This window comes from Myripristis murdjan, chromosome 14, assembly GCF_902150065.1.
Source record: "Myripristis murdjan chromosome 14, fMyrMur1.1, whole genome shotgun sequence".
Lineage (NCBI taxonomy): Eukaryota > Metazoa > Chordata > Actinopteri > Holocentriformes > Holocentridae > Myripristis > Myripristis murdjan.
In genome coordinates, this window is record NC_043993.1 from 11,876,410 (window position 1) to 11,901,412 (window position 25,003).

General features: G+C 42.0%; 1 protein-coding gene across 2 annotated transcripts in view; it reads left to right on the forward strand.

The window, feature by feature from the left end:
* The window catches only part of crebrf (creb3 regulatory factor), a 29,554-nt gene extending 5,095 nt beyond the window's left edge, over nt 1–24,459 (forward strand). For both annotated transcript variants that reach the window (XM_030068945.1, XM_030068944.1), the window contains exons 2-10: nt 3,418–3,671; nt 5,225–5,350; nt 6,986–7,161; nt 9,023–10,164; nt 10,873–11,070; nt 11,938–12,127; nt 12,706–12,779; nt 13,339–13,458; nt 14,112–24,459. In XM_030068945.1, coding sequence (XP_029924805.1) covers nt 3,663–3,671; nt 5,225–5,350; nt 6,986–7,161; nt 9,023–10,164; nt 10,873–11,070; nt 11,938–12,127; nt 12,706–12,779; nt 13,339–13,458; nt 14,112–14,230 — 2,154 coding nt within the window. In that variant the 5' untranslated portion in view covers nt 3,418–3,662 and the 3' untranslated portion in view covers nt 14,231–24,459. The remainder of the gene's footprint in view (nt 1–3,417; nt 3,672–5,224; nt 5,351–6,985; nt 7,162–9,022; nt 10,165–10,872; nt 11,071–11,937; nt 12,128–12,705; nt 12,780–13,338; nt 13,459–14,111) is intronic.
* Nucleotides 24,460–25,003: the final 544 nt, after the last annotated feature.

Genomic DNA, 25,003 nt, shown 5'->3' on the forward strand with positions numbered 1-25,003 from the left:
AGAGGAGCCAGATTGGTGAATGTTTGTGTGTGCTCGGTTGTGCCGTGCAGGGGTCATCTCTCTACACAGATCCCGAATGATTTGCCATGCAAAAGCAGCGTAGGGTCGAAGCTTAGGCTCAGTTGGTGTGTCGCAGTCAGTAGGCGGTGTAGGAAAGGGAGAGAATGACAAGCAAGCAGAGAAAGAAACGAGGATGAGGTTGGTGATGAAAAGATGAAAAGGGAGGGAGAGAGATGGGGCGAGGTGAGGGTGGTAGCTTAGCTTAGCCCGTGTTGTGCCAGTAATGTTGATGAGAGGGGAGAGTGCGATAGCTGAGTGAAGTGTAGTGTTGTGTTAAAATTGGATGGGCCCAGCATTAGAGATGGAGACACAGGGAGGAAGATCCTGTCCTGTGGGAGGCTGGCAGATAGCCCCAGCAGTAAACAGAGCTGAGCCCGGAAGAAACAGAGCAACTTTTTCACATTCACTGTAGGACATCATTTGTCAAGAAACTGCTGGAGAATTGTTGCTTTAAAGTTACGACGGCAATCTGTTTGACCAGCAGACTTTTGTGTTATCGACTAAGACTTGTACGTGGGAAAAAGTTTTGTTTAGTTTGTTTATTAAAAGGGAAAAGAGGTAGGGCAACAACCAATTGTTATTTTCATTATCAGTTAAACCGTTGATGTTTTGTTTTTTTATTATTTTGCGATTCATCTTTTAGGACTTCTTTTAGTTTTTGACCAGCTGCCAAATAGACCACAAAATATTAATTGTGTAATCATATGAACTGGAGGCAAGCAAGCAAATCTTGACTTTTGTTAAGCTGTAACCATCAATTGTTGATATTTTTACTTGATAACTGACTATAACGATTGATTAGTTTGTCAGATTGTTATTGATTAATTTTTCTGCTAATCAACAAAGTGACTAATAGGCTAGTTGTTTCAAATTAGCTGGGCCTGCCAACAGAAGCCAATCCCTTTTCAAACCTTCAATCCCTTTTCAAACCTTTCGCTTGTGATCACTGTTATATAAATGGGCAGCACTCCTCTATAAGTAATCAAAAATGAAAATGCATGTCTCCTGTAGTACTTTCAAACAAAAGAAACAAATCCCTTACATTATTTGAAAATACGTAACATAAAAATCATATGAAACTGTCGTGTCTTCACACAAAAGTTCACACAATACATTTCAGAGTGGAAAATCGTTATATAAACAAAGTCAGTGGTGGGGCAGCAGTGTTTCATCAGGGACTGCAGTCACAGGTTATGTGGGAAAGGATGTCTGCTTCCTGGTTCACATCAAGGCCAAAGCATGCTGACCAGCCGGGTGCTGACAGACAGTCAAAATGCTCTGCTTGACTAACCAGATGAAGCATCCAGGTTTCAGGTTCTGCTTACGAGGCTGAAGTGACTGCATAGTAAATTCACTCGTCAGGTGGAAATATATGTGCTTTATTGCCAGGGTTATGAGTTTATGCTTTCATTGTTGTTTTTTTAATGACTGTATTTATCTTGTTAGACCTATAGGCTCTTTCTTGCCCACACATCGGGTCCCGGCATTTTCTCTGTACAGGCTACAGTGGCTGGCAAATAACAAAATTACTCTGGATTTTTAGAATGGAAAAGAGCCTTTTGAACGATGGCTGGGTTTCCTGGGCTTCCTCGGTCAGGGAAGGCCTGTGTTGCAGTTTTAAATACATGTTATACGAACTGGGCACACGGTGTCCAACATTTGTGCCCATCTTTCAATAACACATAAAATGGAAAAAATGGCCAGCCAAAAAACTGTATCATGTATTATTTCACTAAAAATAGTTACCTCTTGGTGCCATCATTGAAATGTCACCTCTCAATGAATCACCAAGTCTCTCTATCACTGTTATTTACTTATTCTTCATGTATCTGACTTAGTGGCTTATCACCAGCAACATGTCTTATCACACACACACACACACACACACACACACACACATATTCATATATGTTTTGCTATATGTGCTTGTTTTCCAGTAGTAATGGAGAGTCAATTCAAAGTGGAATCTCATGCAATGACTCGGGGAATCGAGGCGACATTAGAATCAACTCATTCTGTCGGTCAATTCCGTCATTTTAGCTACTCTGATTGGCCAAAGAGGTGAAAGAACAGTGCGTTGATTTGTCTGTCTTTGTGTGCTCTGCTGCCTGCAACGCTCACAACTGTGCCTTGTGTTTTAGCTGGGAAAAAGTCCTGTCTGATCATGACCTTGGCACTTCCTACATGACATCATTTATGGAGTCAAAGAGCCAATTCCATCACAGCCCACACTTTACACCAGAGTTGGAGTTGATTCTTTTGTTTTTTTCCCTTTGGCCAAAACTGACGTTCAAAACGTTTTTTTTTTTATTTTTTATTTCTTCACTTGGGCGCCCTTCTCCAGATACATCATTCACTGAATGAGTAATAACATCCCATGCATCTTTGTTCTTTATTTTCTGCATATACTTTATATCCAGTACTGACGCTGCTAAATATGGCATTTGGTGCTCACTTCCTGCCATGGTATCACCGCCTCAGAACTACTGATATTTTTTTGTTTGTTTTTTGGGTTTTTTGTTTGTTTTTTTGAGTCGGGTGCTCCGCCCTCTTTAGACTTTAGTTGGGGCATGCTGGACTTGTCAAGTTGATCAGGTTCTGCATGTGATTTCTCTGTGTGCACATGGCTGTGCAGTGTCAGGCCCTTTTATGAGGAGTTTACCTGTGCTAATTAGCATTAACTGGCACGCACTTTCAATTTACGAGGACAGTGGGATCCATCATTATAAGACCACAGGTGTGAACAATTCTGCAGTTTAAAAACATGTCATGAATCTGACTTTTTTTGGGACATTTTCAAGAACAAATTTAATTAAAAAGTTAGGATGGGTGTATAGGTCAGATATATCATCTGTAAATAATAGATACATCTATATATAATCATCAGTTGCCTCTCTCTAAGGTTGTAAATGGTCTTCCATCCTGCCTATCCTTGGTACGGGGTTAGACTCAGTACGAGGATACATTATGAAGTTTGCTGATGCCTCAGTCATTGTTAGCCTTTTCATGATATCCTGTAGCGGAGGTTTTGGAGGATGGCACTTTACTACAGCTATGCCGATTGGCCAGTATTCATTTTAAAGCTTTTATCAGCGGATTCCGATGACGTGCTGATATTATCATGCATGCCTAGTCATATTAAAAGTGTTGCCTGCTGTCTTTATTTTATCTTCCGCATATCTGCCTGCAAATGAAATTGCCCTGCAGTGACAATAACAGCATTCATTTGAATTATATGATTAAAAAAATACACTGTATATATTAAAAATACACCAACATGTTGCAGGTGATCAGTTTCTTGCTCTCTTTCCTATTTCTAACCCACTTCTGCGATGTACTCTTCCTGTTTTTACCCAGGACCTGCAGTATACAGGGAACCACACCAGACTAGAGCAGAACAGACCAAACCAAACCAGGTCTAGTCCAGTTTGTGGGCCTCCTGCCCACCTCCCTTCCTGAGCCTTGCAGCCTACACACCCCAGCGCTCTGTGATTGTCTCCCTCGGCTTCGCTTTCTTGTGCTGATCAGACAGCCTCACACCGCTGGGACTGGACAGGAGACCCAGAGGTTCCCCCCGCTGGAGCTCTGAGCTGTGCCTGGCAATGCCTCAGGTAAGAGGAAGGACACAGACACAGACTTACAGTAGCATTCGGTCACACCGTCACACACGTCCAGGGCAGATTGGCCTGCTTGGGCTGAACGAAATGGAAAAATCATTTTGCAGTTACTTTGACATTTTGGTTTTGACAATATTTTGGTTGTGGAATGATTCACAGTTTTAAGAGGAATGCAAAATTTGTGTCAGAATTTTCATTTTCACTGTGAAAAATTCTTAATGATTGTGATTTTTTTTTCTGATTTCTTCACCAAACCAACCGGTTTTCTTACATCACAAGAACAGGATTTATGGCCAGAACATCTCTGTAGCACCACAGTACTTCATTTATAGAAGTATTTTATCTTAAAATTTATTTTAATTAAAAAATTATTCCAATTTGGCCACGTTGCAATTTTCATAATATTTTGATTCATTGTTCAACCCAAATTTCTGCTCCTGCCTGGAAAATACAGATGAACAGAAACATCAGTGCAGCCGAGTACTGTGACATTATTCTTTGCAAGACTGTATCGATTCTTCAGTTGGCCCCTTGTATCGACTTGTATTGTTTAGGCACTTCATTTTCTTACACAATAGTAAATACGTCTGAATACCCTGTGTTAGGTCAGTGCATGGTGCGGATTCTGTTTAATAAACTGAAATGGGAATTTTGAATTTAATCGTTTTGAGTCGGCCTGTCATCCAGTTTGTAATGTATATTTTATTAGTCTACCCGCATTTTATACAGTAAGTCGTAATTTAAGATCATTGTAATTACTTGGGTATTATAAAAGGGATGCACCGATCTACTTTTTTTCAGTTCCAATCAGATTTCGTAACCTGGACATTTGGAATCAGCCAATACAGAGTACCAATCCGATACCAGTATTGGTATCTGTGTATCCATGTATTATAATACATCATGTATCATGAGGTCCTTGTGAATGTCCTACCAGGAAAAAAATGCATCATATTATTTCCATGTCCTGCAAAAATCATGAATTAACAAAAATCTTGAACAGTGAATCAGTAAAAAATGTCGTTCAGTCTTGATAAAATGATTACAGGTTATGTAGATGCAACCGTGTCATTTCACAGATGAACGTGTTTCTTGTGAAGACTATTCTTAATAAGCTTTAGCTGGAGAGCAGTGCAAGCCAGTTGACCAGCCTCTGTCAGCACCATTTTACTGTACACTCTTCAAATCCAGTGAAGAAATTACAGTCTGGAAAAGACACAGGATTGTTGCTGGCTTTGTTCATTTGATCTGCTCTGATGTTTTATGTACACTACGTGGGTTCATTGTCTTCACTGAGAGATAAATCCATCGGGAACCTCCATCCTGTCTGGGAGGGAGACAGGCTCGCGGTGAAGTTTTTCAGCAAAGTTATATAAAACAACAATCCTGAATTTGAGAGAGACAGAGGTCAGATAGGAAGGTAGAAGAAGAAAGAGAAAAGAAAAGCACTCCTGTTGCTGGTAATTTCTCAGAGAGAAAGTTGTTTGTGGTGTTGCTGGAGTCTTTTTGTTCTGTATTAACTTTAGTGTTGCTCTACTGTGTCACAGCCCAGCATCAGTGGGATGGAGCCTCCCTTTGGGGATGCCTTTCAGAACTACTCGTTTGCTGACCAGGCCCTGACCAGCACTGAGCTGCTCGCCAGCAGCTCTGACCCAGATTTCATGTACGAACTGGTGAGTGGCCACACACACGCACACACACACTCGATAAAACTGTAAAATTGAAAAATTATTTAACCTAATACATGGCACTGGTAATATATTTTGCCAGAATTCTAAATGTTACTGCGCAAACAGACACACACACACACCCATATACACACACACATACACAAAAAAATTTACCTCCAAGCCTGGTTTGAAATCAGTGAAAGCAGCTCCACTGCCAACATTGCGTTGGTGTTGCATCACATCTGATAGAAGCATCCAAGCTGAAAAATTCAAGCCAAAATTTAATTTTCGATGGGTGACGCGGACATTCATCCTCATACTTTTAATAAATAATGCGAAATATAGTTGATTGTTTTTTGGTGCTCTGACTCACATCCAAAGCAGAAACCATCCAGCAGTCCACACAGATCATGACGTGGCTGCTGTTTCTGGTTGCATTGTCGTCTATTTTAATCGCATTTTTTGTTGTTCTTGAAAAATACCACAGCTTTATGAAGGCAGTTTGGTGAACATGGTACAGACTTTGCAACTTCTGTTTCTCGTTCAAAACAACGTGCTCTGTTGGGCAGGTGGAGCATCACAGCCAGTGCAGTTTGACAATAAAACACACACACACACACACAGACACACACACACGTATAAGGAGACGTTGAAGACTCTTGACGATGAAACTTGGTCCTTGAAAAGTAACTTAAAATTTTTTATTTGAGGGTGGAAGTGAACGATGAGTCACCTTTCACATCCCATTTTTACATGGTTTCACAGTACAATACCAAAGCTTTAGAATGCACAATGTAAGACGTTTCTCTCTCCTCTTGCTTGTTATATGTTTATGAGAACTGTAACCCATTGACATGTAAAATTACGTTTGATATTTCTAATTATTTTTTCTTGAGCCCACACTTCATTTACCTTCACTGCCTTTATATATCGAAATAGACACTAGGTTTAGTTGTGGTAATGATCTTAATTTGTATTCCATTTGTCGATGGATGACATATTTGGCTTTTTGGGGTGACGAATAATAAATAGAGCAGTTGATAGGATATGGTTGTTGTCAGTTTCTCTGCACAGTAGCATGCAATCACCTCAACCGCTGGTCTGGCATTTAAAACGGCATGGCCCATGGCTAATTGTTTGACAGCCATGTGACATTTTCCAGGCTCCCAATATTTAGAGCCAGGCGATATCAGTTTAAAGCAGACGGCTCTGTGCAGGACACTCACACAGAGACACTCACCTGTCAGATGCAGGTGCCTTCTTCACATTGCAGTCTGTTGTGCACTAGACAGCAGCAAGTCACAGGTACTCAACAAATCTTTTGATCATATTTTAACACATGAATGGCTTGTTAGGGTGTAGTATCACTCTTCATTTACATACATCTACCGGTAAATTTCCAATTTGCAGTTTATAGGCCTGCATATTTATTTTGTGGCAGCAGTGCCAATATCATGATAGGGCATCGCAGATGAGCCTATGTGTGTGAAATGACGGTTGCAGTAATCATTTTTTGATTGATATATATTGCAAACAAAATCCTTACCATAGAGTGCTACTCTAACAACCAACACAAACAGTAAAATATCTATTAACCCTAATCCCTAATGCCTTTTCCCCGTACCTCCATCTCTCCAGGACAGAGATATGACCCACCGGCAGAGCCCCTGTGGAGATAACGTGGTGGGGGTCGGGGATGGGGGAAAGGAGGTGGAGGGCTGCGTGGATCAGCTGATGGGATTGGGAGAGTATGAGACGGTCTGCAGCAGCTCCGCATTCGAACAGTGGGACTCCTCCTGGGAGGACCTCACCAGGTACTGCATTATGCATTTGGTTACTTTGGTTTGTCTTTTTCTGCTCGTCAAGTTACAAAAGCAATAAATAAATAAAAACAAAAACAAAATACACTGAAGGGCTTATTAGTGTGGTCTCAATTCTCCCTAAAATTTCTGAGATTGAAAGTGTTTTGCATTTCAAAGAATTCTGACACCATAGCTTCCATTTGCTTCTCCAAAAATGTAACAAGATAGCAACAACCGTGATTCGTCCACATGGGCCACTTTTTTATTTCTTCCCATGTTTTTGCAGTTGTTTTATTCTGCAAGGGAAGACAATGTGGAGCAGGTTCAAACAAGTCTATAGATGAGTAGATTTATAAATATTTTCATTTGTATGACCCTTCATCACTAAATTATAAAGATTCGCCATATTTTACTGAATCCATGGTGGGCAGTATCTCAGAATATTGCTTTGGACGCCACCGAATGTGTCCTACAGAGCTTTTCATGTCAGACAGCATCTCAGTAGCTTGAGTGTGTGCAGCCCCAGATTTTTGGCAGCCTCCTGTGTGCATGGACTGGCAACCCGCTAGGACATCTCGTGTATCGTCTCCCAAATTGTTAATGGGCAAGTATTCTAGGCTTATTGTGACAAGAGGGTCAGACAGGTTGGATCCCAGTCAATTAAACTGTCCTGTGTCTGTGACGAAGCCCACTGCCCATTCTCAGACTGTAGGGGAGACATTAAAGTAGAAAAGTCTGCTCAGGTGCAGCTCTTGGACGATGGTGCTGAATGAACCAGCTGGATCCTGGCATAGAAACAGACACAAGTTGATAGCAGCTCAAAGGTCAACGCCGCTCACCTGGACGTTCCTAACCTTGTCCCTCATGGGGACAAGAATTACGTTGGACAGTTTGAATCCAGTTGTAGCTTTGTTTGGGGACAGGGAGTGGTTGTAGACGTTTGTAAACAACAAAGCAGCTGGTTGGTCACAGGTGATACTCCATCGGGCTCGCAGCCATCCTGATGTTTTACTGCCAAAATAGTTCCTCTACATTTTCCTTTTTGTACTTGCCCCCCTGTGATGAGGAATGGCAGTGGGGGGGGAGCTGTGGGCTTTGACATCTGAAGATTGTTATCGTAGGGGTGAAGGAGTGCTGAGGGAAAGGTCTGAAGACATGTCAGTAAGAGCTGGAGGAGTGCGGCTGTAGCAGGGGGCTCTGTGTGAACCTGCCATTCAAAGCGATGATAAGTAGAGTTGAGGTCACTGAACCTTGTAGCTGACGGGTGCAGTGGCGAAGTCATTGTTTGCAAACTAGCTCTTGACTTGTACGGTTGGGCGTTGTTCGGATTTTGATTAATCGAAATTTTAGGAACGTTTAAAGCCTGTTTTTGATGCCCAACCCTAGTCACTTGATTTCCAGCTGACTTCAGTTCCTCAGTAAAGTGTGGCTTCATGTGGTTGTATATATCAATGATTTTGTTCAGCTAACAGGCTGAGCACTAGATAAAAGCAGGCAGTGTCTGTGTGGGTGTCAAAACTATAACTCTGTATTGCTGAGCTCTGCCTTTGGGATCATCTGGGATCTGCCTCTGGGATCTGTGCTGTGAATAGGTTTGGATGCATCTTGTCACACACACAACCTGAGATAAACCCCAAAAACTGTTTGTTAACTACATCTTATGCTAGTGTTGTCATAATGTTTGGGCGCTGTCATGAGCGTTCACCTATCATGTTTATCATAACTTGTACATTCCCATGTCTTTCAGTTCTACTTTACTTTTCTAAATTATATCTAGTTACATTTCAGAAGAAATAACAGGAGACAGTGAAGGCTAACAGTTTTCATGCTTTTGCACTGTTGATACATCTGCTTATCTCCATGTGCCTGACAGATATACACGGCTGGCCAGCTGTGACATCTGGGGCACCAAAGAGGTGGACTTCCTCGGACTGGATGACTTCTCTAGTCCCTACCAGGATGAGGAGGTGATCAGCCGAACCCCAACACTGGCGCAGCTCAATAGTGAGGATTCACAGCCTGTCTGCGAGGCACTCTACCACTCCACCACTGACCTGTCCCTACCTGCCTCACAGTCTCAGTCTCAGTTTCCCCTCCCCCCCTGCCACAATAAGAGACCCCCAGGGTTTAGCCTAGGATCTGGGCCTGGCACTACACGGCTCCCGCCCGCAGCCCCGTCCTCATCCCATCCCTCCCGCAGCCCTCTCCCTGACTTCCCTGAGGGTCCCCAAAAAGCCACCTGGCCTGTTCCTTCCAGCACTGAGGCTATGGCCAAGTCCCAGAACCACCTCAGTCTCACCCAGGACCTCACACAAGCTCCACCCAAGCCCCAGGGGTACGGAACCAAGATGGCAGCCCCACACTCCCACGGCTCTGACTTTGTGCGGAAGGCCAAAGTCCGAGTGAGCGCCGCCCATAAAGCTCAGACAGACATAACCTCCCAGCAGGAGGTTGAGGGGTCAGATCCGCCTCTACCGCTCTCCCAGCCCCAAGATGAAAAGGCCTCTACTTCAGGAAACGCCGCCTTTGTTGGGGTCGCTGGCACCGCAGCCGGTGGCTCTGGCGGTGCAGAAGGGACAGGGAGGAGGGAGGTGCCTGTCAGCTGGTCAGCCGCCGTGCCCCAGCTGGTCGCAGCTAGCCAGGCCTTGGATGACAATACCTCTGGGCTGGTGAGCGGCAGCATTAGCCTGCCAGGGGCTAGCAGTAGTGTTCTGGTCGTGGAGGGCACCGAGAAGAGCAAGGAGGAGGAGCACAACTACTCTCTGTTCCTGACCCGCACCAGACTGGCTGAGAGAGCTCACTCCCAGCAGGAGGAGGAGGACGAAGAGGAGGAGGAAGAGGTGGAGGAAGAAGAAGAGGAGGCCGAGGGGCTGGAGCTCAATGACGAAGACCACGACGAGGGCTTTGGCAGCGAGCACGAGCTGTCTGAGAATGAGGAGGAAGAGGAAGAGGAGGAGGACGAAGACTATGAAGCAGACAAGGATGACGACATGAGCGATGCCTTCTCCGAGCCAGGTACACGCCGTGCATCTTTGGGCTTGTGGTCAAAGTTTCTGCCGTGGCTGTGCTGTTAGGGTTCATTTCTGATTCGGATTAGATAGTAATTAGATAGTAATTTAGATTCCAATTCACAAGGCGCTGATCCGATTCATCGTCAATTTCAATACAGTTCTATATCGATTCAGTTTGAGATATTTTCGTTACAATACAAATTTTGCAGCTTTGCTTTTGTCCAGTTTTTCTTGACCATCATAGTTTTGACATCCGAAATTCATCAACACGTGCCCTTAGGCGTGTTGACGCTGAGCTCCCAGTGTTGTTCTTTCAATACATGTAATTTGGTCATCTGAGTTTCTGTAGGCTTGTGTTTCAGTGAACAGCCTCTGCAGGACAGGAAGTGCACTACAAGTAACATTTAACAAAAGCCTTCACACATCCAGTGACAAACGGCATAGATCAGTATTGGCATTTTAAGAATCGATGCCACATTGTTCAAGATCACAATCAACTGGAAAATTGATATTTTTGCTCAGCTCTCTGTGCTATGGTGCTGCATTCTGTGTCTGTCTGTCTCTGCCCCCATTCTTTCCCTCTCTTCCCTCACTCGCTCCCTTCCTTCTCTCTCTCTCTCTCTCTCTCTCTCTCACTCTCTCTCTCTCTCTCTCCCCCTCTCCCCTTTCCCCAATCTCTCTAACTCACCACCTATCACCGCCCCTTAACCAGGCTGTGATGTGGAGTTGATGGAGGACATTAAAGGCCTGACAGCAGGAGTTTCCAGTCGGAAGAGAGGCAAGCGCCGCTACTTCTGGGAGTACAGTGAGCAGCTCACCCCCTCCAAACAGGAACGCATGCTCAAGCCCTCTGAGTGGGACAGACATACGCTGCCTAGCAACCTATACCAGAAGAACGGGCCTCTCCATGGTATACATACACACACACATGCGCACACACACATTTATAGCAGAGCAAAATATAGCCACAAACTGGCACTTTGGGACTTATGCCATGAGAGACTACTTAATGATCCTGAGTGAAACACTTTGAGAATCTTCAAAAGGAAAGACAAAACACGCAACAACATTTTGGAAAAAAAAAATTCAGAGGTGCTAAATAATTTTGGAATGATTGTGTGTGACATTCTGGATGACAAGACATTATTTTTAATTCTTAAATTTTGACTGTTGTTGTACTGTCGCTGTTATAACATAAAACATCACATATAATATTTAGTGGACACTTTTATTCCTTTAGCACCTTACAGTTGCATGAGTGCTTTCATATTTACTGTGAATGGGAACTGGGCACCAAACTCTTTGCAGTGTTAGTGCCATGCTTAGTTGTTTGAGAACATACAGGACCAGAATGGCGACAGTGTATGAAGATGCTCTGCCACCACCTGTATCAGGGATTGACTGATGTCGGCAAACTGATAGAAAAAATTTAAAAAAATAATACCATTATCAGCCAAGTATTACTTTTATTGCTGATATTTGAAGTTGGCACTTGTGTGACATTTTTTCTCACTTTTTTTTTCAACTATAATATTAACTATGGAGTAATACTATAGTGTATTATAATTCTTACAAAAATGCATATTGGTATTGGCCATTATGGGTGGGAAGATATTGGATATTAGTATCGTTTTAAAAAAAAAAAAAAAAAAAAAAAAAAAACATATTGGTGCATCCCTAATTTCTGCCATACTTGGATGCATACATGCCTGCTGAAATATGCCTGAATTCAGTGAGGGCGATCTTTGACTTGTTATTTTCATTGGCCGGCACCAAGGAAAGTACATGCTGAAGAAGTCTCGCCGTACGGATGTGGAAGACCTGACTCCCAATCCACGGAAGCTGCTGCAGATCGGCACTGAGCTCCGCAAACTCAACAAGGTGATCAGCGACTTGATCCCGGTCAGTGAGCTGCCGGTCACTGCACGACCACGGTCCCGCAAGGAGAAGAACAAGCTGGCATCCAGGTACACATGTAACCACAGTGGTGGTATAGTTCAGTGCTTTTCAGAGGTCCAAAGCTGTATGATGAATAGTTTAATTTCAGTATCATTTCATTCATTTCAATACAAAATAATGTGCGAGTGAGTGTTTTACTTTATGTTTTAATTTTAACACTTTGAATCTATTTGTTAATGTTTAAATATGACACTTGAGCAATTTAATACATAACACAAACTACAATATTTTCACATCAGGGTCTTTAGAACAAAATAACCTTTAATGGCGGTCCATGGTTCAATGAAAGATAAGTAGGGGTCTGGGTCATGAAAAAGTTTTAAAATTCCTGAAATTTTTAATCATGTATATCATATACTGCCATTTATAAATGACTCTAGAAAACTGGCTCCATTCACTTATTTAATTTCACTCAGAACACCCTGTGTAGCTCTCAGTAGTCAGGATGCTGATCTCAGTGTGCAAAAAGCTGTGGTCTAACATCTGTTGCAGAGACGACCGACTGATAGAAAAGGTCTTCTACAGTTCATACTTCACTGATACACTGCTGTGTTCGTAACCTCTGTTCTTCTACCCTCTACTCTAGAGCTTGTCGCTTAAAAAAGAAAGCCCAGTATGAAGCAAACAAGGTCAAGCTGTGGGGACTCAGCACAGAATACGGTATGTTGGCATGGTAACATATATTTGTCAGTGGTACAGTGTTTACATCATCTTTATTGTGCAGGTTCATCACCAGTAATGTTTATGTGACACCTGTCAGTAGTTCACAGTTGAATGTCCATTACAGTGTATTAGCAAATGTAATTAAAATGTTGCCAGACTCTCTGTTCAGAGCAATTTTGTATAACTATTATTATTACTATTATTACTATTATTCATGCAGAAAAGGGATGAACAGCAGACTATTTTCTCTAATCAGTGGAGGTCAGAGAAACACATCATACTTCTCCTGAGCTCGAGTTTTTGTCGATGACTAGTGAGTTTTAGAGGGAAAAGAACAGACTTTATCATTAAAATGGCTACTGGATGCAACCCCCATGCAACACTGAGGCATTGTGCTCCAATGAGGACACAATGAAGAAAAAAGGGAAACGCTAAGAAATGGAAGTGCTAAAATATATTTTAAATAACTTTTTTAAAACTCCCTGACCTGCACAGTGACAAAAGATTTGTGTGTGTGTGTGCGTGCGTGCGTGCGTATGCATATGTCTGCCTGCAGATCGGCTGCTGTTTGTGATCAATGCCATCAAAGAGGAGATAGTGACACGGGTGAAGGACTCCTCCCCGCATTCAAGCAACATGACTGACACTCTGGACAGGCTCATCCAGGAGACGCTTGGTAAGTTTTCCAGCTCTGTGATTCTCAACCTGGGGATTATGACCCCCTGAGGGAGTCGCAGGAAAATTTTGGTCGGTTACAAGATCATTAAGAAATAGGGAAAAGAAAAAAAACATTTTTTGTATACAAAACTATATATATATATTTTTTTAGAACTTACTGTTTTTTTCTGTTGTCTTGTAAAATAACACTACTTTTTAAAACACAAGGTTTCCTCTGGTAAATAAGTAAATGAAAAAAACTGAAATGGTAGTGGCTGACTGTTCACCTAAAGAATGCACCTGCATATTCAGTCTGTGACAAGGGCCGAGTATTTCTCATGCCGATAGTACATCAATCTCTGACCAACCAACTAGTTATTAACTTATTCCCCTTAATTACTTATTCCCCTCTCTAGTGAGCATGTAGGTTTGTATCAAGCTCAGTCTGAATGAACAACAAACAGTTTAATGGCAATGATGAAATATTTACCAATATTCTATTATATTTAGCCATAAATTCCTTTTCCTTGAACTTGAGTTATAAAAATTAATTTTTATAACAATAATGATGACAGCAGTAATGAGTAGGCCTAATGATGCTGCCAAAAAATGATTTATCATTTTGGAATTTACCCAACTAACCCTTTATCTTAACCTGTTTAATCGCTGCAGTGACATCACCTGTTGCCGGGCAGACCTCAGACTTTGTCAACCAGATCTTGGAGAACACTGGGCGCGGCGATCCCACCGGAGGACTGGTCGGCCTGCGAGTCCCCACCTCCAGAATCTAGACAAATCCCACCCACCCCTGAGAGGAGTGGGTTAAATATTACCACCGTGCTGTCCCATTGTAACTATGCTCCCCTCTGCATGCCCCGCCTTCCTAGAGTACATACACATTGTTAGTCACACAAGCACACATACCACTCCCTGTGTGTATGTATGTATGCTTGTTTAGCCATGCACCCGTATGGCATAGACCCTAGCTTTCTGTCTCTGCGCACAGCAGTGCTGCAGAGACGTCACCGTCTCCCAACTCATCATGAGCGTCTGTTGGGAAAAGCGTCTTAAAAAGCAGGTGATGGTTTAGGTGTGTAGCTAATAGCACGTCCTAAATCCACTGGTGATTAATAGATGTGTATAGTGTAACATTGTGTTAGCTCCAGGCTAGGGTCAGCTCTGTCAGTGGTCTGCTCCTGTAGAGCCTAACGACAGTCACATGAGTGTAACCACTGGTATAGTTTCACACAATTTGAAAGAAAGAATTGTTTCAGATTGGAAACCATTGAAGGCTCAAGAAGCTCCAGTTATTATTTATTAAAAATGTCACCTCTCATGGCAACAATAACAACAGAAAAAGAATAGTTCCAGGTTGTTAATCAACCTACTCAACAACACTCTTTGATTACCGTGGCTGTGGCAGCCAAGGCTGACAGTGCAGAACTGCAGAGAGAAGCAGCGTGCTGAAAGGCATTATGGGGTAGCAGGAAATATTTTTGCATTGAAGGCCTGAATATGGTCATGCCATCCCCTGTGTGCCAGTCTGCGCTGCTGTGAAGAGGTAAGGATTAATGTTTAGCATGTTAAATGCTCACAAAAAATCCCTCAGACAATATTGAGTTGAAACTTTAGCGGATGAATGAATTCTCTGCCTTGTTAGAAAGTTAAATTTAGACTTGAGAATGAAGCACCAGATGTCCTGCTGATCGACTGAATTTAGGCAGGTGGACGCTTTGACAATGTTAACTAAAACATCAGGAAGTAGGCGACCATGTTGCGTGGAAGGGGATGTAGTTTGGTGCTTTGGCCTCATCCAAAGCTCTTTTCTGGCTCTAATCGGATGAAACGGCCAGGTGAAATGGCCAGCGTGCCAGTACGGGAGCAGACTGTGAGGTAGATGGCGGTGGCAGCAGCGGCGATGATGATGATGAAGAAGATTATTTACGATGATCCATCTCCTCTAGGAACTGTTCTGAAAGTGTCTCCCAATGGAAGCGGCATCGGGCCCCCTTTTTTTGTATAGTAGGGATGACCAGGCTAACAGTTTGGTGTGTTCATACTAGTGTTTGATCAGAGTTATATTCATTGTGCCTTGTGTATGTATGTGTGTGTGTGTGCGTGCATGTGTGTGTGAGTGTGTGAGAGGGATGGAGAGAGGAGAGGTGATTGGTCAGAACTCCCTGAGGTCCAAACAAGGAGAGGACTACTTTACACTTAGGGATCATTAATGAGTGCAAGGAGGGAGACACCTGTGGGGTTTGTTGTATTTCAGCTGTTTAAAGATATTCTGAATGTACATAAGAAAATGGAAGCTCTCGATGCGTGATGCCACAGAGTCTGTGTATATAGGAGGGCTCTGCAATAGATTACCTATGGTTTTTGGTACTCTTGTCTTTGGGGAAAGGGGAGAGGGTTAAAAGATATTTTCGTTTAGAGTTACAAAAAAATATTTGCACACTATATTTTGATTGTTTTTTGTACCAAAGACACATGCAACGAAATGGCGACCAGCCAGTTAAAGTAAGGTTTTGCACAGCTTACCTGACGCCGTATTGAATGTAAGAAATGTGGGAGGGTCAGGGAATTTCATAGAACTGTGAAATTAGCTCTGGTCCAATTCTGTATAGAAAAGGAACATTCATTTAGTTGTTGTTTTCTTGTTTTCTTTCTTTCTTTTTTTTTTTTTTATCTAAAAACTTATCACATCCCTGGGCTTCTCCAGTAGATTTATTGTTAAGGAAGCACTTCATTCCTGAATTGATTCCACCCTCCACATGCTAATTGTGTTATGGCGCTATGTAGGACAAATATGAGAGCGCTAGTAGATAAGCTATGTTACATTTTTGCTTGTTTTGTCAAAATGTCACCAACAATAACCAAAATGTTATGTATCTGTGTCACTTGTTTGATTTCTGTATGTAGATGAGATTTAGTCCATCAAAATATTAACTGAATTATGTGTTTTAAAGTACTGTATATAACAACATTCATGATATATCTATCAATGGTGAATTGCCACTTTTCATGACAATTGATACATTATTAAGCATGACACATTTCTAAAGCCTATCCTTGCATTGAGAAACTTAGAGGAAAAAAACTGAATGAAAAACAAAAACAAAAAAATATTCTTGTTATATTTTTGTATTTTAGCTGCCTCTTAGCTTTGCTGTTTGGTTTGGAGAAGAGGTTTAAAGGAGAGATGGAGGGAAAGAGGAAAATGGTCTTAACAAGCAGTCTGTTCAATCTGATGGTTTGATGTACAAACCGACCCTTGATCCCTCTTGTGTCCTTTGCTGGTTCAGTGTAAAGCCGCTTTTCCACCGCATGGTACGGCTCAACTTGACTCGAATACTAGCTTTTGGTACCGGGTAGTGCTGATAGTGTCCCCTCAGCGTAGCCGGTCTTTGTGGCGACCCTGTGTGAAGCTGCCATGACGTCATCTTCAGTGCGACACACACACCAACAATGTCGGACACCAAAAAGCACGGTGTTCCTGATTCTCGTTATGTCGCTGTTTGTCACAGCAAGGATACAGATTCAGTTTTCAGACGAGGCTGAAGGCAGCAAAACAAAAGGCTGCTGATTAAAAATAAGACAGTTTGGAAAATCCTTCATCAGAGCTCAGTCGTGCAATGATGACAGTGATGATTCTAGTGACGATTCACCTTTTAGTCTCGTCTCAGCCCCCGCAGAACCTCGACCGATTGATACCAAACAAAAGTCCCGGGTAGCATCCTCAACTTTTTCCCCGATGGAAAACCAAAAAAGGCAAGTAGAGGCGAGTCGAGTTGAGCCGTGCCATGCGGCGGAAAAGCGACTTCAGACAGAGATTCGGGACTGCATGTATTCAAAACACACAATGCAACGAAGCCATGGTCTAATTTGAATTGTGTTTAAACAGTAACTTGCTGTTTATAGTGTAGAGGAGTGGAGCCCAATGAATGCAAGAAAAACCCAGTATGTCACCATGGAGTTGCCAGGGAGCTAGGCGAGCACTGCCACGTCCGATCATGTACCGGTGGGAAAGGTTGTGACAGATTCTCTAAGAAAGCCAAAGCCATTAGAGTCTGTTCCACATCAATACGGAGTCAGCACCTGGGCATCGTCACTGTCGTTTTCGCTCGTGTTTTCCCTCGTTAACCTTGTAGCTGTGTGAATTTTGCATCCGGAAGGGACTGGCTTCGCTCTCTTTGGGGCTGCACTGATGAATTTCTTGTCTGCCTGGCCTTCAGTTCTCAGCCTACGTTTTTCTCCTCACCAGTCACAGTAGCAAAAGAGTCGCTCAGCTCGTGTAAACACAGAGTAACAACACCCAGGCCACTAACCGACAGTCTGCAAAAATTTTGGAGCCAGCGAGAGTGCGTGACACCTGTATGCTTAAGCGGCCGCCTCAGAGGAAAGTCCCGCCATTCCCCTAGAATTGCAAAATTCACCCGCTCACAAAGTAACCGGGCAAATACGAGTGAAAATAAGTGAGTCACGGGGCTGACTTCGGGCTAGTTTGATAATGGCTCCTGTGTGAGGAAAGACCCGCTTCACAGAATGAATCGTTGACGATGTGTGATGCTTTCTCATGTAACTGGTTGAGGATGCAGAGCTGTGGTCCTAGGCTGTGGTTTTCCTGTACCGTGTGTGCGTGATTGAATAACAGCTAGTGCTACATACATATTTTTACTCTTGTTTTCTGTTCAATCTAAAAAGGGAGAAATGGTGCTTTTTTCTGAAAACTAGAATGATGAGTATCTATGATTCTTATTTGACTTGTTGTTAGTCTAGTTGTAGCCTAAAGACTCGCTCTCTCCCACCGTCCATAGCTATTTTCTTAGTAGTGATTCATTTTGTAAATAGACTATAAGTTAAAAATGTATCTTCTAAATGTTAGATATATGTATAGAATATTCTATCTTACATGTTTGAAAACAAAAGCACTTTGTTCCAAAAAAAGGAAAAAAAAAAGAAAAGCATTTTTTTCTTCCATTTGCTGCTAAAAGGCCTGGTGTGAATGCTGCAGTGCACTTGACGATTACTTGCTAGGATAGGTCTATTACCTGACTTGGATAGGTCTATAGCGTCGCAAGAATAGGTCTATGGCCTGACTAGGTCATGGGGTTAGATTGGTCTGTCTGTGGCCATGTGATGATATGAGGTATTGTGTGATAGTATATCATTGCTTGGCTGTAGAAAGCCTGATGTCTTGGATATGCCTATGTCTTTGACAGGATAGGTCTATTTCCTGGTCAGGGACTGTGTGGATAGTGTGTTTGTGGTCTTAAAAGAGGTGTTTGATTCCAGGGCCCCTACATTGATTCTGATGATGACCCCCCTTGGCGTCATGATTCATTTGCCTTCAGTAGAGGTTTCCTATGGAAAAACTGATTCTGCTTTGGCTTCCTCTTCAGGGTGATGTACAGTGTAGACACATTTCTCCAGAGAGCTATATTATCATTTTTAAACTGATTTCTACTTGTGACTTAATGAGGAGGGGTGTAGCCTGGGGCGGCCAGGACGAGCCTGATTGAAAGAGGTTGTTCCTGGCCGCCTTGGGGGAAGTTACTATATCACTGTACTGTATGGCAAGCCAATTACAAATGGAAACTCAATCCGGACACTTATTGCCTTCTTAAATAACTTTGTCACTTACACACAAACAATAACAATAAAATGTAAGACATCAGTCGGCTGCCGGCGGGTTCACCCGTGGTGTGTGGGCTGTGTCTACAATATGGTCAACAACAACAACAAATCCATTCAGCCTGATTGGCTCAAAACATGACTGAGGTAGCAGACATGGGAGGAATAGATTTGAAAATGGATTCAAATGTTTTCAGTACTCCTTGTGCTTGATGTCACCAAATCAGGCGCTCGAATATTTGAAGCATATTTTCAGCTACAGTTTTGCCTGAGTCTGACAGGGGGCGGACAGTGGCTCGTTGTTCAGCCAGTTTAAGGGCCGCTGGCTGGCCGACAGTAAGCTTGTGTGTTTTGTTGTCGATCACGAGGCTGGTTCACGAAAGAGTCCTCACAGGTTTTTACATTTAACATGATAGGCGCAAGCTGTGCAACTTTACATTCAAACCAGGAGACTCTGTGGCATTTTAACAGTCAAGGAAATGAGTGAAAATCCACGCCAGTAAAACTATTCCTTATCCTTTTTTTCTGATGACATAAAACCTATACAGTCAATTATTAAGCTAATAGAGTGTGTAAGTTTGTGCTACTCTTGTCCAATAAAAGCTAAGTGGATTCGTAAAGCTCTTCTTCAGCAAATCAGGGTAATATTGTTCTTCTATTTGAGATATGTGATGACATATAAAATCTAAAGAAAATATATTTATGTATTCCAATTTATGTCGCCATTCTTTCCTCTGTACAAAAAAAAATATTGTGTGTGTGTTATTAATTATCAATGTCAATCAATATGGTGCAATGCTCTCTACACAAACAGAAAAAAGGCCAACAAACCTGTCACAAGAATTCACTAGGTTTTTCAGCTCTCTCAAAAACCCTTATTCCAACATACACAACTTATTGCCGTTTCCCCTCAGGAGGGATTTGACTCTGCTTTCCGGTTTTGATCCAACTAGGGTTTGTCACATGGTGCTGATTACTTGTGAATATTATTATCCACGAAATTAACTGGCATGGGGTGAAGACAGCCTATTTGTATTCAGATCCACCCATAAGAAACATTGCTCATTCATTTGAAATAGTCGTCATTAGACCAGACATCCTTGTTTATGTTGATTGATTATAAATGTTGACTGAAGGCATGACTTCCCAGTTGGACCAATCAGAGGAAGACACAGATTCTTGTTCTAAACAGTAGAATGGTGATTTCTGTATCAATGATCTGTATGATTGTTATTAGGCATACTATTTGGAAAAAAAAACAACAACAACAAAAAAAACAGACTCTTGGATTTGACGCCACAGCCCGAAGTCACAGATGTGCTCCAATCTGTGTGAGAGGCACATATTTACTGCAACTGCAAAATGTATTTACATATATTCATAGTCCTTGTTGGGCTGATAATGTCACAAAACCAACATGTTTGACTGTGACGAACAAATTAATTAATTAGTTTGAAGTAAACCAACCCTGACCCCCGTAGTACACCAAGTGCCCCACTGGGTGTGATGTCCGATCTCTAAGTCTGGAATTAAATTTTTTTTATTTTATGTTATTTTTATTTTTTTGAGGCATTTTCAAGGTCTTGTCTTGTTCTAACTGGTGTGAGCTGCACTTGTTGCTTGTAAAACACTTCAAATTTAGAGGCTGAATGCTGACTCCACATTTCTTCCCGTGTAAAATAGAAAAATGGAGAAATGTACAATATGAGGAGAATGCAGTGGGTATGATTTTATTGCATGCCAATTCCCTGACTAGAACTGAGAGAATCTTGTGACATCTGGAATTCCTGGCAACCGAAATGGTTTGGAAACAAATCTGGCAAAATATCTCTGAACCTTCTTCAACAAAACTTACTGCATGGCTTTCGGGCTCACGATAGACGTGAGTGTTTCTCATTTCACTCAGTCTGATGATTTTGTACTTGCTGCTAATGAATGAGCACAAACATGAGTTTGCTTTAGGATGTCTTCATGACACAATTCCAGTATATTACGAGCCCCTGTTTTCACGCCCCCTTTTTCCTGCAAAAACACAGTCACCAGACCAACGCCGTTACTCACCTTGCACTTGGTTTTTACAAATACTCAAGAAAAAAAAAAAACGAACATTATTTTGAATATGATGCCTGCTGAACCAGGTGCCTTAAACAAACAAATGAGAACACAAACTTGATCTGCACCTTTTGTCAGTCTGGAGAGGGTTTCCCTGCAGAGACCAGGGGCTTGGTTTCCCAAAACATCAATGGACGTCGAAGGATGTGACGTCTCTATTGGCCATGTAGCCGTTATCCAATCAATGCTGACTGGCTGGGTAACTTAAAGACATGATAGGAGAACCTTAAAATATATATATATATTTTCGTTTTTCAAATCAAGACATTTTCTAAATATCTAACTAGCACATTTTATGGTTGGGTATGAGTTGTTTTCTTTTTCTGTTTTTCTGACTTTGTATAATTGAAGTCTCGGCGGGATAAAAGCCCAGATTTGTGAACTAAGTTGATCTTGTTTTGGGAAACCAGGTTCAGGTCCTGTTTCAGCTCTTTCTCTGCCCACTACGCCACGCTATTGTGTTTTCAGTGTTGGCTGCTGCTGCTATTGCTGCTGGTGTTGTCCGTGTAGAGGAGAGCAGCTCCACTGTATCCGAGACAGGAGAGCTCAGCCTGCTTTCACCTGTTCAACTACAATGTATTCCTCTTCTGCAGTTTGAACACGGGCCGCCGTGTTGCTGCCGCTCCAGACCTTTCTAGAATGAAAAGACAAACTTAACCTTTCCTCTCCATTCCTCGACATTGCTATTATGAAGTGCCAGACCCTCCTTGAAGTCAGTGTTGGCACTTGAGTCGCACGATGCGAAGCGACAACTGAGCATGGAGGCAAACTGTGGTGCTAACATGTCATTGGCTGGGTGCTAACATGGCTGCGTTTTAGCTGTTTTAGCCATATTCGTTCTCTTGAAGACTCGTCAGTCGCGTGTTTTTGACCGCTGCACTGCTGTACGCTGACATAGCGAGGTCGAACTCTGCTGCTGCAGCTTTGCTGATGAATGTAGACTAGTCTTCCTCAGCAGGATCTTAGAGAAGAGCATGGTACATATTCTCGGTGGCGCCTTCCTGTCGTCAGATCTTGAGTTAGACTTTGTTAGTGAGCAGAGAGCGAGACAGGCTCTCTTTATCATCAGGATGCAGAAAGATCATGAATGTTGTGTCTTTATACGGCCACTGTCCTACTTATGGTCAAACCTTTTTTTCAATTATGATTTGATATTTATGATCTGAGTCTGTCAAAAGTTGCACTTTTGATTTTTTTTTTTTTTTTGTTCTAAATTGTACTTAATTGCCTTTTCCCCCAGCCATTTTTTTTTACTTGTTTACTTGTATTTATTTGTTTAGGTCTGTAGCTTAAAACCTGAGGACATATTCTCTTGAATCTAGATTATATTGCTGTTCCACTGAAACTGGCTTGACCAGGAGTCAGAGACTTGGCATCCGTTCCACCAACATAAATAAAGTCACAATGAAGTGAAATAAACATTTTTTTATTTTCCAGTAGTTCCAAAACATTTACAAAATCTGTATTTTCTGGTAGGTTTTCCTTTTTTTAAGCAAAATCCCATCATTTTGACTTCCTAGAAAGCAGTGTACCAGTAGGCTTTACTAAAATCTCCAACCAATGAAACATTTGACCCATCAAAGACAATATATATGTTTTTTTCTCCCTAGCTGATATGCCATTGGTTGACCCTTTTGATTGATCCCTTCCCACATGAAACCCCACCATAATTTCATGTTTCAACATTAAATTCATAAAATGAAGCAAGACTCTCTGAAAAAGCCGCTTCATTGTGACTTGAAGCTTGCGGTGTGTGTGGAACCAGTGAGGACTTGTGTCACTGGAGATGTTTCGGTGTCGGCCGGTAAACTGGTGTGGAGTCGGCGAGCCGAGCCTCTCCCTGACACAAGTCCGTCCTGCCATGACTCTCGAGCGAGGTTCGGGAGCTCCAGAGCCCAAAATGCGCTCCTGGTCAGGGGTCAGCTCTTGAAAAAGGAAAATCTGACCCTGAGATCAGTTTTCTGGGATAGCCTCATCTCCATCCAGAGATGTTGGAGCCCTCTGGATGCCTCTTAGGAAGGGCTTTGGGTCCGCGGTGCGCAATTGTCTTGCCAGGGAGCTCCTGAGATTAGCCAGGGGTCACTAGGGCTGGTGGGCAGAGACCCCCTCCTTCCCCCCCCTGCCATGAACCCTGAGAGGGGGGGGGGGGGGACTTTCATTTCCTCTCCTGCAGACTGATCTAATAAACAATAACAACCCATCCTCAATAATAAAAAGCAAAACCCCCTCTTTCTGTATCAACACACATTAAACTCTTCATCATCCAACACTGCAATGATTTACATCTCCTACCAGACTTTTGCCAAAATGCATGGAGCGAGAGAGATTCAACAAAAAAAAAAAGACGAAAAAGATTTAAAAAAAAAAAAAACATTTCTCTTAAAAGCATTCGTTCTGTGTTTTTTGATAATACTGGCGAAACAGTAACACGATTTTCTAGGAAATCCATACAAGTCCTAACATGTAGGGAACGTGGGAGATATCGGCCATCCTGAGCTCCACAGCTACATGCCGTCGTTGTGATGCTTCTGATCTTGTATGGTAACTTATTTGACTAGATCAACAGCATGGGATCTTTCTGTAGCTAGTCCTGTGTGTGTTCCTCTCCCCAGTCTCAGTAGGAAGGCTGTACTTCATTGCTAAGTGCTCTGTAATAGATCTCTTGGTGATTCTTCTTCTTCTTCTTATTTCATAAAGCGAAACCTGCAGAAAGTGTATCCTGCTGAAACTAACTTGATCCTCTCTTTAGCAATGACGTCTATATTTGTAGGTCACATATATGCCTGTTCAAATACAATATCTTGACAGTTGTAATATTTATGTTGTGTAATAAACATCGTGCTGGGTTTATACTTTTGTTCTATCTAACTTTTTTCTTTACGTTTTACATTGTAAACGTTTCTTTCTTTCTTTTGTTTTTTTTTTTTGTTTTTTTTTTTTTTTTTGGAGGCACAGTGGGTGGCATGACAGCATGGAAACCTAAATGATGAACTGTATTGGTTGTATTGTCACAACTTGTTCAGCTTCGGAGCTTCTGACGCAGTTTTATGGCTCCGGCTGTTTGACATCCTGCGGACACCTGCCCTGAATCTCTGTTGTGTGTTATTGTGCCTCTCTTTCACTTTTTTTTTCTTTCTTTCTTTCTTTTTTTTTTCAATCATCCTTTCTCTGTTGTATCAGCCGGGAGTTGGTACCACAGTTCTGCTTGTAACCACAATAGTCTGATTACGTTTATTGATTTTAATATCAAAGTAATAAAAACATTAGCACCACATCCTGACTCTTGTCTGTTTATTGTGTATCTTATTGATATTTTTTAGATATTTGTATCATTTCAGATGATTTGTTTGTTTATTTATTTTGCTGCTTTTTCCTCCATTTCTGTTTCTTGTGCTCTAAAAGTTTCTGGGTCTCAGAAACCGCAACAGCTACAGTTCCTAAACTTTGTGGAGAAGTTGAAAAAAAATAACGATAACAATGAACTTGATGTTTCTGCCTACAACTTTTGAAACTGTGAGTCTGCAGAAGCAAAATTATTTTTAAAATTCAGTGTCAAAATGATCTTTATTTCCTGGATTGTGTGAGTGCAGATGAATCTCCACATGTAAGCCGCGCTCGTTTGTGTCTGAACAGATTTTCTGTGATTTTGCTTTTTGCTTTTTTCGAACCAGAAAAAAAGAATCGTTTTGGATTTTTAATATGCGATGCTGTTTCCTCAAGAATTGTCTTCTAATATTTGAAGGCGAGGCTAATTTTTACAGAACTTGGCATAACTCATGGATACACAAATCAGAAACTTGAGGCATTTGCTCAGAAGC